Source organism: Agelaius tricolor, unplaced genomic scaffold, assembly GCF_023055355.1.
Source record: "Agelaius tricolor isolate 1412-34295 unplaced genomic scaffold, bAgeTri1.0.p SCAF_14, whole genome shotgun sequence".
NCBI classification, from domain to species: domain Eukaryota; kingdom Metazoa; phylum Chordata; class Aves; order Passeriformes; family Icteridae; genus Agelaius; species Agelaius tricolor.
Window position 1 is genome coordinate 8,965,990 of NW_027269274.1, and position 18,703 is coordinate 8,984,692.

At 44.3% G+C, this 18,703-nt stretch overlaps 1 protein-coding gene across 6 annotated transcripts in view; it reads left to right on the forward strand.

Moving 5' to 3' along the window:
* Window positions 1–18,640, forward strand: part of ARIH2 (ariadne RBR E3 ubiquitin protein ligase 2) — a 35,376-nt gene extending 16,736 nt beyond the window's left edge. For 5 of the 6 annotated variants that reach the window (XM_071439518.1, XM_071439521.1, XM_071439517.1 and 2 more), the window contains 13 exons: window positions 416–483; window positions 2,156–2,219; window positions 5,795–5,942; window positions 6,441–6,562; window positions 7,467–7,576; window positions 8,391–8,508; window positions 10,001–10,051; window positions 10,152–10,173; window positions 11,640–11,791; window positions 12,862–13,005; window positions 13,360–13,428; window positions 14,340–14,423; window positions 14,893–18,640. In XM_071439518.1, the coding sequence (XP_071295619.1) occupies window positions 416–483; window positions 2,156–2,219; window positions 5,795–5,942; window positions 6,441–6,562; window positions 7,467–7,576; window positions 8,391–8,508; window positions 10,001–10,051; window positions 10,152–10,173; window positions 11,640–11,791; window positions 12,862–13,005; window positions 13,360–13,428; window positions 14,340–14,423; window positions 14,893–14,964 (1,224 nt within the window). In that variant the 3' untranslated portion in view covers window positions 14,965–18,640. The remainder of the gene's footprint in view (window positions 1–415; window positions 484–2,155; window positions 2,220–5,794; window positions 5,943–6,440; window positions 6,563–7,466; window positions 7,577–8,390; window positions 8,509–10,000; window positions 10,052–10,151; window positions 10,174–11,639; window positions 11,792–12,861; window positions 13,006–13,359; window positions 13,429–14,339; window positions 14,424–14,892) is intronic. The other variant, XM_071439520.1, reaches the window with a different exon arrangement.
* Window positions 18,641–18,703: the final 63 nt, after the last annotated feature.

Here is an 18,703-nt window from a genome sequence, read left to right on the forward strand (position 1 = left end):
CCTGTTGCTGATTAAGGGGTATCTGTCTGCCCTGGGGTTCCTACTTTGCATTTTTGGTGAGGACCCTGATTGCAGTCTAGTGTGGCCCTCTGGAGTGGTGCTGACAGTCAGGACTGGATGTGGGGCTCCCATGAGCAGTTAAGCTAATCCAGTGCATTCTTGATTCCTTCCTCTCTGTGCTATTGTAACCAAGTACATGAGATAGTTTTTGGTACACCCATACTTCATTCCAGCTTTTGTATTGCAGATGTTGCTGGCTGTGAGCATCATGTCCAGCAATTTGATGTGAATTGATTATCACTGGGATACTGTACTGAGATTGTACAATTTTTATATGAAAATCATAATCCTAAGCAGAAGTGTGGCTTCAAAATGTGCAAAGTTTGACCTTTTTTTTCTTTTATTTTCCACCTAGGTATCACATGCTGTTGCAAAGCTAGTATTAGTTAGTTTCCACTGGCAAATCTCAGAGATTTTGGAAAGGTAAGTGTAAATAGTCTTATCTCATCTGTGCTTAGTGCTTTCCCTCCTGGCTTTGCAGAAATGCTCAGGGTGCTCCATAGGTATTTTTGGCAAGTGTCTTTGGACCTGGAAGCAGGACACACAGTCCATTTTAGGGAGCAGAGGAAAGCTACTGATTTGTTGAGGCTACACTGCCTGTAAGAAATTTTTAAGCAGGGACAGGGTAGTAATAGTAAATGTCTTTCAGTTTAGGAATTATTGTTATGCTAGGAACCCTCTAGATAGATTTATCTTAAATTTTGAGATAGCAGATTGAGAGTGCTGCATCTATATTTATTTAATAAAGATAACATATGTTCTGCTTTGAACACAGGAGCCATAAATCATAAAGGAGCACTGACCCTATACTGATGTAGTCTTTAGTAGTACACTCACACTGAAGTTTTTGTTCCTTTTGACCTTAAGTGATGTTTTTTTCCTGAGCTGGCCAGCATTTGGAGAGCAGGAGAAGATAAAGTGAGAGAACTGAGCACTGCAGCTCCCTTGTTTGGTCAGTGTCACTGTAATTAACAAAGCTCTCCAGCTGATTTCAAAAAGAGGGTTCAGACTCAACCCAAACATATGTGGGAAGTGTATTGGGAGGCACTGCTGGCTGCAGCCCCACCACAGAACATTGGCTCAGAACTGAACATTGTCTGAAAATAGAGAGCATATCAGCTTGACTCATTCTGCCCAGACATTTTTGGCCCTGTAGCCAGCAACTTTATCCAGAGAATGTATGGAAAATGCATCCAGTCTATGGATGCTGTTGCCTCCTTGGTTACCCTGTATCCTGTGAAACCTTTCCCTGGTGTTCAAGGAGGGTGAGATTCCTGCATAGCAACTCTGGGTGATACTGTAGGTTAAGTGATAAGGCTTAAACAAGAGGAAATTTGGGGAAGGGTTTACTTCTAAAGTGATGAATTTCTCCAGTTGATCTAGTCCTCAAACTTCTCTCTTGGTAGAAAATGAAATTGTCGAAAGAAAGCTCACTAGTACAACTAAGAAGTGCTGGTGAGGAGGGAGGACTTACAGCAAGGCCACAACAGTGATGCTGCTGTTTCTGAATTCAGTGGGATATAAACATTTGTCTGCAAAGGAAATCACAAACAGCAAAATGTGTTTAATTATATGGCTGCTGATAGACAGCTTCATATGCCCAAAGGGTGATAATCTGTCACAGAGTAATCACTTAAATAGAAAATAGTCTGGAGTTAAAGTGAGACTTAACCAGGACAGCTTAATTTTGCAGAGGAATAGGAGACAGTCCAGAGCCTCACTGATGTGGGTTATTGTGGACAGTGGCTTAGGACTGCTCTAGGAGTGTAGATAGAAAATCTTAGCTTAAAAATAATTTTTCAGGGAAGGGAGATAGTTGTAGAAAAATATTCATCAAGATATATGAGGGAAAAGTTAATCCATTACCAGGAGAAGTAGTATTTCTGGTTTTGAATAAAATCTCATAAGGTTTTGTTGATGAGAGCTCAGCTCTCTGTATGAAGGAGCCTCACACAGGAGACATTTCCACTTTCCTTGTTGAAACCTACCCTACTATTTGCACAGAGACAACTGTTTATTCAGGCAAGAAGGATCAATTCAACAATGCAAAATGTATTCAGAACTTGATTTGATCATTCTTCAATTGCCTTTTCAGGCACAAGTCTAATCCTGCCCAGTTGCTAGTAGAAGCTCGAGTTCAGCCCACCTCATCCAAACATGTAAGTATGCAAACCATCCCGTCTGTTCCCTTGGCAGACACCTCTGACCCCCCTCCTGGGGGATTGCATTACTAATGGCATCCTCTGCCCAATGTTAACCCTTTGCAAGCTCTGGTCTGACACCCTGATTCATTGCTGGGTTTACTTCTGAAATGAGAATGCATTCAAGAGGTCTCTAATATTTAAATAGCAGCTTTGCTCTTGGCTTGCAGGTAGTGTTCAAGAATTACTTTCTTCAAGAAAATTAGGATCTTTTTTTGGCACAAGTGATGGCAGACAATGGAAGGAGCAGAGTGCAGGGGCTTGGCTGCCTTTTCCAATTCTGTAAAGACACTGAAGGGAAGTTCTGGCTGCACAGAGTGAGCAGAGCTTGTCTGTGTCTGGAACAGATTTTTTAGATTTTTTTTGTCTTTTACCTTTTTTATCTTTTTTATCTATTTGCACTGCTCAGCTCAGGGATGCTTAAGCTAAATTTCCCAGTGAATTGTGTTGCTGCTGAGTCAGTCAGTGCTGATATTTGAACCAGCAACTTGTTTTTTGTAGCCAGGGCTACACAGATCTTCAGATACTTCCCACCCCCTTTAAATAGAAACTTCCTGTTGCATGCTTATGGATTTCGTTCACAGTGGGTGTCTTGGTACAATGAAGAATTACCCTAGGAACACATTGCCATGTGTCAGATTATGGGTGATAAAATACTACATCTGGGAAGCATTCAGGGTTGTGGGGGAGAGGAGATCTTAAAAGTCTGATTTGGCATCTGAGCTCTCTTGTAACTAGCAGATAGTGAAAAAGCTAAGTTGACAGAAGTGTAAGCTTCATGGGCTCAAATTATCTGCTAAAAGGCCAGAAAAATAAAACCTTTCTAATTTGACATACCTGAAAATTAGTCTGTGTATTTCAAGATTTATCCAAGTCTTGTATCAGCTGTCCCTTGATCATTCCCCCTGCAATGGGCCATTCCAACCTCCTTGGCAGGCAAGGTGAAGACCACCAGCACATCATTTCAGTCAGGGTCCTGGGTTTGGACCAAACACTTTCCCAACTTTAATTTACAATAACTTCATATTTTGCTCCAAGGAGGTAGGAACTGGTATGGGAATCTTTTTCACCCAATATGGCAACCCAAAACAATGCTTGAGGCAAAACTGCTAAACTGAAACAAAACATTACAAATATAAACATGACAAAACTACTGAGACAAAATGCATGCAAATAATCCATGCATTGAAGGACAGTGTAACTCTTCAGTCCTGTTGCCACTTCATCTTCTCATGAAATACCTGTAAGAGGAAAGAGAAAAGAAATCCCAGTCCCACTTGGACTGGTTTTAAAAAGAAAGAACTCTCCATCTGGTGTTAATTTTGTGTTCTCTGCCATGGGTATCTGTGGCTACCCATGGGATCCGTGAGCTTTGCCCTTTGTACAGCAGTCTGACTCCTCATTTGCAACAAATCCTACTTATGACAGCTGCCATAGGTTACCAGCTGTCCCCATGTAAGAGCAGGTCCTGTCTGCAGTCCACCCTCACAAGCAGCTCTAAGCAGTTGAGTTGCCTAAAGCTTCATGAGTCAGGTAGTCCTTTAATCAGGGGGTTTATTCTCTGGCTCAGCAAACAACAGCATGGGAGAAGACTGAGAGGTTGCAAGACCCCCCCTCATGTATCAGTTGGAGGCAAGCAGCCTATTGCACACCCTTGGTCAGATCACCCAGTGCTGGAGTGGGGGTACAGATGGGTTCTCCCCTCCCCAGGGGGTCTAAACCTCCTGCCCAGTGAGCTGTCCTGTGGGTCAGAGACTGGGGCTCTCTGCCATTATACACTCTGGGACTCCAGGGTCCTTGTGTTTCATCCTCCAACAGCTTTATGCTGTCTCCCCCATCAGTGAAATGCTCCACACATAATGTTTTAGTTTCCTTTGCATGCCTGCTGTATTTTTCTTGCAGCTGAGCCAGCTCAGTTGCAGAATAAGGCATTTGTTTAGTTGTTGCAGTGGGTGCTGCCTCTTCACGCTCCATCTCATAAACAGCATCAGTCTTTATAAGTGGGCAGAGTTTAGGGAGAGGTTGGGGGTCTGGCTTTGCTGTATCAAGCTCCTCCCAAGGATAAAGGCAAGTGACATCATTGTCAGTAAGGTGTCCCTCTTAAGTGAGTCTGGAAAGCCTCAGAGGCTCCAGGCTCCAGTAGGTGGGATGTGGAGCAGTGACCACCCCACCTTCACAGACCTTGTCCTGCCCCCACCCAAACACACACTTTAGTTGTTTTGAGCTAGTCATAATTTCTCCAGTCTCCTACAAACTGTGATTTTAGGGAGAAAGATGATATGGTTAAAAGGTTAACTTAAACTTGATTTGCTAGGCAATTCATGACAGTCTGTGTGTGCTAGAGCTCTGTGCTTCAGCTTGTAATGCAGAATGATTCTGGGGACAGATGCTCCTAGTGAGTGTCTGTAGAGGGACTGACCCTGTGGGGAGAAGCTGTAGTGGTGAGCTCAGGGAGGCAGTTGCAAGAGTTTGAGGTAGCACATGAGCTTTTCAGGCTGAGCAGCTGATCCAGGTAATCAGTGCAATTACAGACTCAGTGAATCTTGTTCTGGTCTGGAAGTGAGGCCATTTAGAACAAATTTTCATTACTTCCTCTTTGATGTGGCCATGCCATGAATCAAGCTCTGTCAGCCATGGTGCTGCTGCTCTGTGTCTCCAGCACAGAGGTCAGCCTGGAAACTGATGTCAGGCTGACACCAGCTTCTCCACCAGAAGCAAAGTGATTGTATGACTTCCCTGTGAAAGGAAAACTGCAGCTGACAGCTTTGTAGAGCCTTGGTTTTGATGATGCTGGGCTAGACCTAGTTCTGCAGGTCCCAGGGGTGAGTGGAGTCGTGTTGAAGGCTGGATCTGTTGTCTAGGGATCAGCTCTGCACTACATAGGAGGAAACCAGACGACTTTCAGTGGTTTGGTGAAGCAATAACAGTTCTGCCTGATTTGAAACAAACCCTCTTAATCCTTTTCAGCTGAGGGGACGATGCCTGTTTTGCCAAATGTAGCATAGGCAGAAGATAAGAGATGGGAGGTGATAGTTTGTGAATTCCCTTTCCTCTCCATATAAACACTCTACAATTATGTCTTCCATTACTCTAAATTACTGTCTGGTAAAAGGGCATTGCTAAGCCTGTTTGCAGTGACAGCTGCTCTCCAGAGCCTGTGGAGATAGTCTGGCCCAGCTAACAAAGAATATCAGTAAATCCAGGGAAGGACTAGCACAATGACATATTTCAAACAAGGACCAGAGTAAGAACCAGAAAAGTAAAGGGGAGTTCTGAGCAGCACTAGAGGAGAGGCAGACACTCTTCAGTGACTGTCAGCTTGTGCTCTGTGAGATTAGAGGTTCTTGAGAAGGACTGACTGTTTGGGGCAGTGCAGCACCTTAGCACACCAGCTGCTCATGAACCTGTTCTGGCCTGGACCTCCGTGGAGACCATTGTCACAGTGAGGGTGATGCAGGTGTGTGAGGATGAGCTGAAGATGCTCTGGGAGGTCTGGGATGCTTTCCCTGCACTGCTGATTTGTCTCTCCCCAGGCAATGGTACATTCCTCCCACCACTGCGCCGTGTGCATGCAGTTTGTCCGGAAGGAGAACTTGCTCTCCCTGGCCTGTCAGCACCAGTTCTGCCGCAGCTGCTGGGAGCAGCACTGTACAGTGCTCGTCAAGGATGGCGTTGGAGTCGGTGAGTTCAGGCTGGATCTGCCCCACTGGCCATTCTGATGAGTCAAGAGCATGACTGTAACAAGTTAAAAACTGCAAATTTGTTGAACAGAATTTGCATCTGTGATGATGTACTGTTGCAATGCCCCTGGAGTGCTTGTGGATGCAAACATCTGTTCCCTTTGTGTTGGGGAGAAGCCAGTAGTTGCCAGAGTTGCTTTGGGCTTTTCCAAGCCTGTCTTTCATGCTGGCATGGCAGTAACATGTAATTTTCTAATTTAAGTATCTGACCTTGTGAATACTGGTTGAAGCACTCACTGGTCCTGGATGCACATGTGCCCTGTCATTTTTTGGTAAAGACAGTTGGGCTTCAGCTTTTCAGCAGCCCTGATTTGTTTCACAGTTATATCCCTCTTGCCACAACAACAGATGGCACTGAGGAAACTGTGCTGAGTACTCTCTGTGCATTCACCCCTTAGTATAAGCTGCACTGTTCTAAGATGCTGCTTTCTCTTCTCAGGGGTGTCCTGCATGGCTCAGGACTGTCTACTCCGGACACCAGAAGACTTTGTGTTTCCATTGCTGCCTAGTGAAGAGCTGAAAGACAAATACAGGCGCTACCTCTTCAGGGACTATGTGGAGGTAGTAGATTTTTTCAGTTTTAAAATACCCTGGGTCAAATCACCAATGACTTGCAGAAATTTTGTTTGAAGTGTCTTGCATTTTTGATTAGAACTGCAGTAGCTGCAGCAAAATTGTCCTCAATAGACATGATGTGGCTGCTTCTGTAGGACAGGCTCACTGACAAAATGCTCTAGCAGGTTGCCAAAGTAAATTCTGCTGTAAGGTCATCTACTAACTCCTTGGCTGGGGCTTCAGAATTCTCAGAGTGTTGCAGCTGAGAATTTCAAAACTTCAATCTGATTATTCTAGTCCTTCTTGTTCTTACATAAATATTTTTAGGTTCAGAAAAACAGTTCCCTCAGCTTAGGGTAGTCCAGCTGAATTGGCTTACTCAATTACATTTTATGTGGGTTTTTTTTTTAATTAAAGCAGCAGTTGTTAAGGTTAAATATGCAGGAGTATTCTGATAACTGGAAACAGACAAGGAACACTAAAAAAGCAGCAAAGCAATATGAAAGCATGGTGTCACCTCTTCTCAATAAGAGACCCTTTGGGAAGAAATGGCCACTACAGGAGAGCAGCTAAATAGCTTCTGGAAGATCAGGATAAGATGGGGAAAGAGCTCAAATGGAGTAAAATAGTTTGTTTAGTGTCATTGTGGGGTTTTGTTTGTTGTGCTGACTTAGTTTTTATCCATCCATTTGAATTCCCTGTTCTAGAGAAGCTGTAAGTAACTAACAAACCTCTTCCATACTCGGAAGGGCAGGATCTGCTCTGATAGCCAAGACCTGGTGGCACTTTCCACTAATTTTTAACACAAAACAACTGCTTTGTATGTTTTTGAGGATAGGAATGGTTAAAATTGAGCAGATAATGGTCTCCTGCACCCACTGCTGATGTTACTCCCTTGTTGTGTCCACAGAGCCATTACCAGCTGCAGCTGTGCCCTGGTGCAGATTGCCCTATGGTCATACAGGTACAAGAGCCAAAGGCCCGGCGAGTGCAGTGCAATCGTTGCAATGAGGTCTTCTGGTAAGAAACAGAGAAGGTTACAGATCACAGGGAAAGTGTGTGCTGTCCTCAGGGCCAATCCTTTCGCTTGCCAACAGTTTGGGTGTGTAGAAGCATCTGAAATGCTTTGCTAGTGTTTGTAACTTGAGTTAGCCTGGGTAATTGGATACTTGTGATCTGACTTCTGCAGGTGGTCACATGTCCCCTTGCTTCCTAAAGTCCTGGGAACTTGGGTGTTCTGACAACCAGGGAGCACAGCTTGAGTAACCAATCTACAAATCTACCATTCTCACATTTTGGCTAGGTTAAAAATTTTCCTACAGAGACATTGATTGATATAGATTCTGGTAGTAAACATGGAGTCCTTCTTGCTATCTGCTGGTATTGAGTTTTTAAGTTTATTAAAAACATTTGACTCCCAGTTTAGAGACCCAGCTTTCTGGTATCTCCATGCAAATGGCCCTTACTCACCTGGGGTTGTCAGGTTGTGCTAATACAGATGCCTGATATCTGCCACTGGAGTCAGGCTACTTGTAAGTGACTGGTCCACCCCAGAACTCTGCAGTCATGTTAGAGGAGACATAGGTGGGCTCTAGGAAGGGACAAGTCAGCCTTCAGATACATGATTTGTCAGGCCTGGGTTCACTTCCACCCTCACTCTTCCTTTTACACAAGAAGGGGGAATTGGAGTTCAGTTTTGGTCTTCACACTCTACTAATAGACAAGAGCATTTCCATCCCTTACTGGGCCCCCAGATTTTGGTCAGGAAAACCTCAATCCTTGAGTCATTTCTGTAGAAATTGATATGTCTTTTTCTTCCCCCCCCCCTTTTAAGCTTTAAGTGTCGGCAGATGTACCACGCACCCACAGACTGCGCTACCATTCGGAAATGGCTCACCAAGTGTGCAGATGACTCTGAAACAGCCAACTACATCAGTGCTCACACTAAAGATGTAAGGACAGGCACCTGCATGTTATTTCTTGTCCTCTAGCCCTGCCTGGAAACCAGGATAGAATTCTATACACACATAGCATTGTGTTCTTCTTTTTTGCAGACTGCAAATCCTTACAGCTCCCTAGGGACTGTCAAGAAGCTTCTGTCAGAAGCTACTGTCATATGTGAGCTAATTACATCCCTATGGCAGTGGTGTAACTCAACTGAATGCCTTGGGAAAGCTTTGTGTGGGAGGCTCAGCTGCCCTCCTGCAGTAAGGACCTGGTGGTCCTTATTCCAGACCTGGTGTGAATGTCTTTGACTGCCAAGTTTGTTGTCCTCCCACACACAAAAGAACTGTGGGTACTTTGAAATGATCAGTGGAGATGTATTTAAAATGGAAGGAGAGGCTGTGCAAAGTCAGTACCAAATAAGGAACCAGTGGTGTTTAAGTCTGCAAAACTTTGTGCAGTACTGTGAGCTGGAGGGCGAGGGAAAAAGTCTTGATTTGGCAAGGACTGCAAAATGGAGTAGTTGAAATCTGTAAATTAGACATTGGAGTACTTCTAGTAGGTTTAGACCCAAGACAAAGAAATAGTATTACATATGGTGCACACTAGCCTACCTACTATAGAATTGTTGTAGAAATATTCTATCTTTATCCTCTAAATTACCTGTCTGAGATTGAAACTTTTAATGTCTTTTGGGTATTTTGTGGCCTGACTTCAAAATAGTTCTTGGCTACATTTGTGCTGCCATGGCCAGTGGCAATTGTGACAGTGGTGATTAGCTGCAAGCTTCAGTTATGTTAGGAAAGGGGGTCAGAGATTAGATGGACCAGAGATTTCAAGTTCCCTTCCTTCTTTGGAGAAGGTGTCAGCACATGATGGTATTGTTTCTGCAATGCTTATTTGTGGAAATTTTATTTTATTGAGCACTGTCCTGACATACATTTTGCCTGACATGAAGATTTATACAAAGTAGGAGAACTTAGTTCCTCCTTTTTACCTGCAGCCCAAAAAATGTATCTGGACATTCCAGGGTATCTGTGGAGTGGGGATATGTGCAGCTTTCCTGCGGTTAGGCAGATTCTGTGCAGGTAGCTGAGATGTCATTTCTAAGTGGCTGCTGAAGGCAGAATATAGTGACAATTATCTGTAGTCAAATGATACACTGTCAGTCATGTCCCTGTGCCTGAGTAACTGCAGAGGGGTAACTCAGCAAGACCTTCAGTTTTACATGGAGTAACAACAGTAAATTTGTTTTCTTGAGCAAACAGTCCGGTGCTGCAGTGCAACTTCCTGACTTTGCCTTTCTGCCATCTTTTAAGTGGAGCTGTCAGGAGCTGGTGGGAAGCAGGGTGAAAATGCTAATATTCTTATATGAGAATATTTCTCATACATGAATTCATATTTTTAAGAAAAAAAGGCAGCGAGGAATAATCACACAAGTGCTGTCATTCTTCAGAAGGCTGCTAGAGTTGGATCTAACAATTGTGTCTGTTTCCTCAGTGTCCCAAGTGCAATATCTGTATTGAAAAGAACGGAGGCTGCAATCACATGGTGAGTAATTCCCTGAACACGTCAAACCTCCCTTGTTCTAAGTGGAATTTTTTTCCCACACTTTCTGCTAACCAAATGCCTCTTGTCTCTTCTTTTTCAGCAATGTTCCAAATGCAAGCATGGTAAGTTGGGCTTGGAAGCTGTTTTCTCTGCAATGTTTGTCAGTGGTGATGATCCCTTCTATTTTTTTTGTGATACTAAGACAAATTGTGAACACAGGCTGAAATATTTTGTCCCTAGTAAAAGCTGAACAGGATATTAATTACAGATTTCTGTGTGATAGCTTATTTTTCCCCCCACTGGCTGTGATCTCAGCTGAGTTCTGCAGTGCTGTTTTGGCTTTTGCCCCTGATGTCTATTGGATGTGAGAAGTCTTCATAATATTAACAGTGGAATCCATCTCACAGGAGAGCTTTCCATATAATTGTATTTTTAATCAGCTGAAAATATTGTCAAACGTAGCCATTTACTCAGATCAGCTTAAGTCCTTCTGCTGAGTGATGGAAATAATGAGCTTCAGCTCAGATGAAACTGCAGGAGCTGTGAATTGTTATATGGAGCAGCAGATGTTGAACTTCTCAGTCCACTCTTGTGCAATTAGCAGCCTGAGTGTCTTTGGCCCATTGTGTGGCCCTGTTCTTGCACTTACCTTTTCATGGCAGAATTAATTTCTGTTGCCTTGGAGTGAGATAACTCAGAGGGCTGAATACAACTAAGTGTACCCCTAGAAACTATTGTAATATCAGAACCTTATTGGGAAGGTGATTAAAGATAACTGTCCTCTCATTTCCTTTGGGGTTCTTGGCAGCACTGGATGTGCTTTGATGGAGCTCTGTGACAAGGGGGAGCAGGCAAGTGCCAAGATACCATGGTGATTTAGCACTTGAGAAGGCTGATGAACTTGGAATTACAGTTTTCAGTCTCATTATCATAAGTAACACAGAAGGGATTCTTATTGTAGCAACTTAGTCTCCATCTTTTTTTCCTTTGCAGCAGAACACTCACAGCCTCACTCCGAAATCAGAAAATTGCCATGTTTTGCTATTTTTATTATTGCTCTCTTTACTCTGCCTTCTTCCTATTTCAGCTGCTTCTAACTTGAAGATGTCAGTGACATCTGACCTGGGTTGTTCCCTCCTGGAGAGAACTGAGGGCAGGCTTTCTTTTGCATTACTTAGTTCACTTTTGGATCCAATTGTTTTATTCAGACTGAGGTTTGCATGGGGCAGTGTGCCCATGGTGGGGAGGGTGCAACTCACAAAAGAGACTGCCAGCCTCTTTTCTAACCCAGAGACAGTATGTGCAGGGTGCAAGTGCAGTTCTGCCCAGTGGTTTTGGTGTACAGGATGCAGAGCTTCAAGATTTACTTTCCATAGTTGAATGAGAGGCTGTGCAATTAAAAATCTTCAAGACAGGCTGGTATTTTTGGCTCACTGTTGAGTTCTGTTTTGCAAGATGATACAAAACGTGTGTGTTTCTTGGCTTAGCAGAAATATCTGAACACAGATGGGCTCTGTCTCCTGAAGTTTTTCTTTCTCAGAGGTTTTTTTTCTGTGCATCACAGTGGGTTTTTTGCTGTTTTCTACAGACTTCTGCTGGATGTGTCTGGGAGACTGGAAGACTCATGGCAGCGAGTACTACGAATGCAGTCGGTACAAAGAGAATCCTGATATTGTAAACCAGAGTCAGCAAGCACAGGCCAGGGAGGCCCTTAAGAAGTACTTGTTCTATTTTGAGAGGGTAGGAGACATCTCCTTGGCCAGAGCTGCTGTAGCCTTTTAATGCTCCCTGCCTGGTGCAAAGGTCATTGCCAGCAATCTCCGTGCAAGAAAGTGCCCAAAGAGAATCTGTGCAGAATTTTCAGGCCCTGTTGTTTTTCACTCAAAATCCTGCCCTGAAAGTCCCATCCAAACCAGTGATGTCATACCCAAAGCAATTTGTATTCACTCCTATATTCCCTTGTGCTAGAGAAAATGAGAATTATCTGTGTGCCACTGTACTATGTACCTGCAGGCTGAGTGCTGCTGTAGTTGATAGATATTGCTCCAATCATTTCCTTTCAGGACTGGGGAACTTCTGTTCCTTGCAGTACATCTTTATACAGATAAAAACTAAATAAATTGTACCACGTTCAAAGCTCCATTGGCTGTAGCAAAGTCTTTACTAAAATTTCATGTAATCACATTTTTAAAAGTTGCTACCAGAGCATGTCTGTCCACACAGCAGGCTCCATGCACCTGGCCATGCAGAGCAACTCTACAGCAGTGTCTCTAGAAGAGAATGTGGTAGATGTTAAATACTGCTGTGTTTCAGTTTCCCCATTAAAATGAGTTTATCCTTCACAGCATGAGCCAAGTACTGTCATAAAATAAATGCCTTCATTCCTGGCTCTCCAGACCAACAGGCTTTGGGAAATAGCCATGTTTACAATGTGCACATGGATACTGGAGTTCACTGAGCCCATGTCAAATGTTAATTTAATCTCTTGACCTTCCTATAGAAATCCCTTAAGTAGAGGAATCACCATGACTTTCCCCTTGTTAGACATGAGGTCACTGTGTGACCAGAGGGCATTCCCACTCGGAGGAGCTGGGTTTGCTCCCTGTTCTTGCTGCTGTCAGTCTGTTGTCTACAGCCTCTGCCACTTGCTACTGGAGGTGCTGCCTTGCCATTCTTTCCCACAGCATGTCTTGCCTTGCTGGACTCCTGCCCCACTCCAATTTCTGCTTGCTAGAGCTTGTGCTTTTACAGCAGTAGTACTCTGTTCTCATGCTGGTTTTTTCCTTTCCCTGTCTCCCCACCTCTTGCAGTGGGAGAATCACAATAAAAGCCTACAGCTGGAGGCACAGACATACCAACGAATCCAGGAGAAAATCCAAGAAAGAGTTATGAACAACTTGGGAACATGGATAGATTGGCAATACCTACAGAATGCTGCAAAACTACTTGCAAAGGTGAGGAATTGTCCCTTGTTTGGCACAGCGAAGAGAATACATGCCAGAATGCTAAATTCATGATGCCAAGTGAGGCAGGAAATTTAAGAGTTGTGGTTATGTGGGACGGTACTTCTGGTGTAGGACATGAACAAACCAAAAATCATCTAGGAGTGACCTCTGTGAAGTCATGCTCCACAGCACACAGACCTGCACAAGTCCTTCCAAGGAAGGTGTAGTAAATTCTACCAAGAAGTCTCCAGTTGTCAGGAGGTAGCTTCTTAGCCTGTAGTGGTTGCATAAATATGACTGTGCTGACTTCCAAGACTGAGACTCCTGTCTTTTTCTCTCTCTCTCCCTCCTACTCTTGGACAGTGTCGTTACACCCTGCAGTACACATATCCCTATGCCTACTACATGGAGTCTGGTCCCAGAAAGAAGCTGGTAAGATGTTCTGCTCTTATTTTGCTGATAACTTTTTGGGGTATAGCTGGCAGCATGCTGGGCTGAATTCCAGAGCTGGGCAGTGTCTGAAATACTAGTCTTGAGTCTGAGGTAAGGACAGGATAAATAGGTTTGCACCTTTCTTCTTCACTTCAAGTCGACCAGCAGCTCTGTCCTCTTATACATTACATTATTTTCCCAGGGGACTTCACTGCACTTTCACTAACAAGCCATTTATCCAGAATGTTTTGAGGCTGGAAGTGTGCATTTATTTCTTGGTAAGATTTATCACAATGCTGTGGGCCATATTTCCTGTGAAGAGCTGCTGGAGGAGAGCTTTTCCTTGGATCAGGGTGTAGCTTTGCTTTTTATTCCTGCTATAAGTTCCTTGCTAACTTGGTTCATCTCATGGGCTGAAAAAGTACAAAAAAACCCCTTGAATTCAGGAAGAGTTTTTTCTTTGACTCAGCTGTCCTGTAAAACCTGTTACAGAATCTTCATGGCATCACGTGTTCTCTAAGGCTGTGGACAGATGTTCTCTTCTGGATCTGACTGTGCCTGTGGAACAAGTTGCTGCTCCCAGCAGTGGTTAACAGTCCCTTCACTCTGCCTGCAGGCTACTTATGAGAGCATCTTGTGACCTGTTTATGGCAAAATAAGCTGAATTAGAAGATACTTGTCACGTGCAGTGTTTTTAGGCTGACTGGGTTAATTTTGAGTGATGCAGGTTGGGGAGTGCTTACACAAGAAAAGTCCAAAAGGGGTGATCCCATCTAGGTGAAGGTGGATAAGGAGGAGACACAATCCTGCTTTGCCAGCACAGCAGGACACATTTATCTGCTCCTCAAGTGTAATGAAACTGCTCCACTAAACTAGTTTCTTGTTGATATCTCTTATTTTGCTCTTTGCAGTTTGAATACCAGCAGGCCCAGCTGGAAGCTGAAATTGAAAATCTCTCATGGAAGGTGGAGCGAGCAGACAGCTATGACAGAGGGGTGAGTGTTCTGATTGCTTGAGCTTGTTGGCCAGATTTTGTTTGTTGGGCTTAACACTTCTGCAGGAGCACTGAGGCTGTCAGGTGAGGGTTTGAGAAACTAGATCCAGAAACCACCTTTAGCCAGCAGATGATGTAGAAGCAGAGTGCTCACTGCCTTGTGGGAGAGGAGGGAGGGCTGCAGGGATTCCTGCAGAATGAAACAAGTCCCATGCAGCTCTGGAGGAGACTGCGTGCAGCCTTGTGGTGAAAAGCAGGTTTCCTAAGTGTGTGTAGCATTTTAGACAGAGCTGGGTAACTGCAGAGGGAGCCCACATAAAAAGGAAGAGGATCTGGGATCTTGTAATCCAGAGTGTGCGTGAAGTGTGTGATGGTTCATGCTTCTCAAGCTGGAGTTCAGTGTCCCCTAAGGCAAATGAGGTCTTCTCCAGGGATTTTATGCTAACAGTTTGTACCTTCTCTTTTACCAGGACTTAGAGAATCAGATGCACATAGCAGAGCAGAGACGGAGGACCCTGCTGAAAGACTTCCATGACACATAAGAGAGGAGGAAGTGACAGTGCAGGGGTGAGAGCAGCAGTGAAGTGATGGTAGCTTCACTGGGATAAGCAGGCACTGCCTCTGGGAGAACACGGCCAAGGACAAAGCCACCCCTCCCCTTGCAAGTCAGACACATGCAAACACCACCTCTTAGTCCAGTTTGTTCTCTTATCTTTCTGTTTCTGTTTCTGCCAGGCTAGAGGCCAGAGCTCAGATTGGCATATTTCCTGGGCCATTTCCCTCCTGCCCTTGATGGTTTCAGAAGGGGAGGGAGTTTTTTTCTGAATGGCTGTTAATAGTGTTAGATCATTACAGTTTATGTAATTTTCAACGGTTGTACAATTATACAGACAAACCTTAGAATAACACAAAACCCTTTTTAAAAATAAATTGGCAGTGGAGTGTTTTTCCTTAATCTGCTTGTAAATTTAATGGGCTTTTCCCCCTCTCCTTCTCCCTTCCTCTGACCCAAAAATCCTCCTAGTCATTGAAGGAGGTTAAAAAATATCTCAGCTAGATTTTCCAATGCTCCTTTAACCAGGGCGTTGCAGCATTGGCATTGCATGAGGAGAGTGGCTGGTGTTAAGGGTGGCTGCTGCTGTGTCTGGTCTGACAGTACCAGCAGTGGCTGTGATTCAGTATGATCACATGTGACATCTCTTTTTCTTGTAAATCAGCTGTGCAAAATCCAGCTACACAAACAAAAGCAAACAGAGGAATTGTAGGGGACAGACCGGGTTAACATTGGGGAATATGCTTGAGTTTGAGAGAAATTGAGAGAAATCAGATTCTGCATTTGATGAATTTAGGTCTTCCATGTAGATTTTTGCTTTACTTGTTTTTGTGGGGAGGATGTTGTATTGCCAAAGTGAGTGATGAGGGAGTAGTAGCATACAGTTGTTAATCAAGGCTTGGGGCTTTTGCAGAGTGAAAGAATCCATGTTATAACAGTGCCATGCAGCCTGATAAAGATTATTTGTGCCTGCTGGGTAGCATGGCTGAGAAAAATTGATCTCGTTCATCAAAGTGAGACTAAACACCACTACATTGAGGAGGAAAGATTATGTACAACACACTCCCTGGCACGGGTTGGCAATGTGGACAGGCACTTGAATACAGGTGCCCTGCTTGTGCAGAGCCTGCACCAAGCCAGGCAGAAAAATAACTAGCAAAATTAATTTATTTGTATATTAGTATTGATGCTGGTGGGAATTTATCAGAAAATTGATTGTTAGGAGCATGTGGAGCTTTTTTATTAACATTCTCTTTTCTAATGTAAAATATACACTAAAATAAAAATATGAAAAACCTAGTTCATCTTAGTAGGGGTTAACATGAAAAAGGTTACTTAAATGCTGACTCTTGCCTGTTTGCTACAGGAAGCAGGCCATATATTAGGATTTCACAGATATCTGTGTCACTTGCACCAGGAACTTCTTGTTTGCAGCCAGATGCAGCTGGAGTCTGATCCTAGGAAATTTTCACCTCTGTGGGGAACTCATGGGATTCTCTTCTATGCTGTATTTGGAAGTGTTGCCTTTGATGCATCCCTGTATTGTTCTTATGCAATGTCACTTGATAAGATTAAACTGGAGGGGGGAAAAGTGCTAAATTCCTCGTGTCAGAATAAGCTAACTCTGCTCTTGGAGCCTCTTTCATGTACCTGAGACGTGCCCCAGGTATTTGCAGCAGGTGCAATTGGGCTCATAGATTTTATCAAGACTGATGCATTAGTTTAAACAAGGAGTAGCTGTCATAGGAGCTAATCCTGTGGCCATGCTTGTTGTACACAGCAGAAAATTTCAAACTTAGAGGCCTTTTCCTTCCTCCCTCCCATCCCTGGTGTGGGATCTATCCTCAGGGAACGAGGGGATGCACTGCGAGGAGCTGCTGGCCTTGGAGTGAGTGTTACAGCAGAAGCAGCTGAGGTAGGGCAGGTTGTGGAGGGATGGCTGGAGCCAGGGAGAGGGCAGGGAAGGGAGCTGTGGTTTCTGGGAGCAGCAGTGCTTGCTGTGCAGGAAATCTCCATAGCCATGGCTCCTTACATTCCTGCTCTGTCCTGCTCTGGCTCCCCTCGAGGCTGGAGCTGTAGAGATAGATCTGGCCTTGCTCCAGCCACTGTCTCTTGATTTCATTCCTTACTCTGCACCCAGCAGCAACCTCTCTGTGCCCTCCTCATGATATATCCTAGAGGTCAGTCTCTCTTCCTCTCCCCTTCCCAAATGATTGTCTTGGCATGCTGCTTCCACGGGAGGGGATAGTGGAGGGAGGAAGGTTTGCTGAGACCCAGCAGTTTGCAGTGAATACAACCAATGTTTAAACTATTCTTTAAAAATGTAATGTGCAAAATACTGATTAGGATAAAAGCTGGTGTTCTTGTTGTCTAAACATAACTATTTTAACACCTAATCCCTTTACAGAGCAGGTATGTGGAGTTTCCTAATCCCAAAGAATTTTCACTTCTGTTACATAATTGTCCAGCTTTGAGCTAAATGAGAATGAGGTTTTGTCTCTCCTTCTCTCTTTCCTTCCCTCCCTCCCTCTTCTATGCCCCCACAAAATATTTTGCTATGAATTCTTGTTTGTAGACAAGCCAGACCATATAGCTGTGGTGAGGCTTACTGAACAGGCTGCTGAGATGCTTGGCTGAGGAACAGTAATAAAGATTGCACAGTGCACCCACTAATTCTTTCAAATTTTCTGAAACTACAGCTTTGTCAACAGTTCCATTTATTATTAAACAAACCATCCTTTCTGAAAATGGTGAAAGCCCTGGGTTGCACCCACAAATCCTATTGCCATATTCTGGGAAAACAACAGGAATTGCTTTTGCAGCCCAGGAAGGACCACTTCTGTGTTGGTGTTGTACAGAAAGTCGTGGACTGCAAGACAAAGTGTGCAGGGCACAGGGGCTGCTGGCTCTGTGTGTAAGGTGAATGACACTGCTCAGGAGGCAGGCGACAGGAAGGAAATGAGGGTTCTCAACACCAGAAGAAAAGGCCATTTCCCCCCATGTAATAAATACATGGCCCTCTTTGAGTTAGCAAGGTTATATGGATGTAGGTAATAAAAAGTGGCTCAGGAGTCATTAATTCTGAGGTACAAGTTTCCCTTTGATGCGTTAACTGCTACAGACGTGGAATGTTTGCTCTCTTTTTTCTTTTTTGCACTTGTTTCCAGCTCCTGCGCCAGCCCGACACCTCTCCATCCTTGCATCTGGTACTCTTTTATTTGGGCCTCGCTTGTGTTAGTGCATTGGCTGCCTCATCTCTGTTCGTCCTTAGGCTTCCCAGACTGTAACAAAACGTTTTCTACTGACACCATAAACTGCATGACTGCTGCCCCGCGCAGCGAAGTCTCTGTGCCCGCCCGCAGACGGGGCAGCAGGAGGTTTCTGTACTATAGTCTTGCACTCTAAATTTTAGACTTTTTAAGCAGGTGAAAAATAGAACTTTATTTTTAAATGAGGCACTTGTTCTGGGAATTCCTTTCTCGGCCCCGGTCTGGTTGGGGCTGTGGGACAGCGCTGAGGCGTGTGGGAGGGCACAGGACTGCTCCCACCCCTCGCTTTTCTTCGCAGGCACCAGAGAGGGGCAGGGGCGGCGGAAACCGCCCGGGAGACGGTTGCCAGAGGTGTGCCCGTGGTTTATTTGAAATAAATTGTGACTTTCTAACTTCGGCAGTGTCCCGGCTGTTCTTATCGGTGGCGCGGGGAGGGGCGGGGGGGGCTCGCGTCGCTGT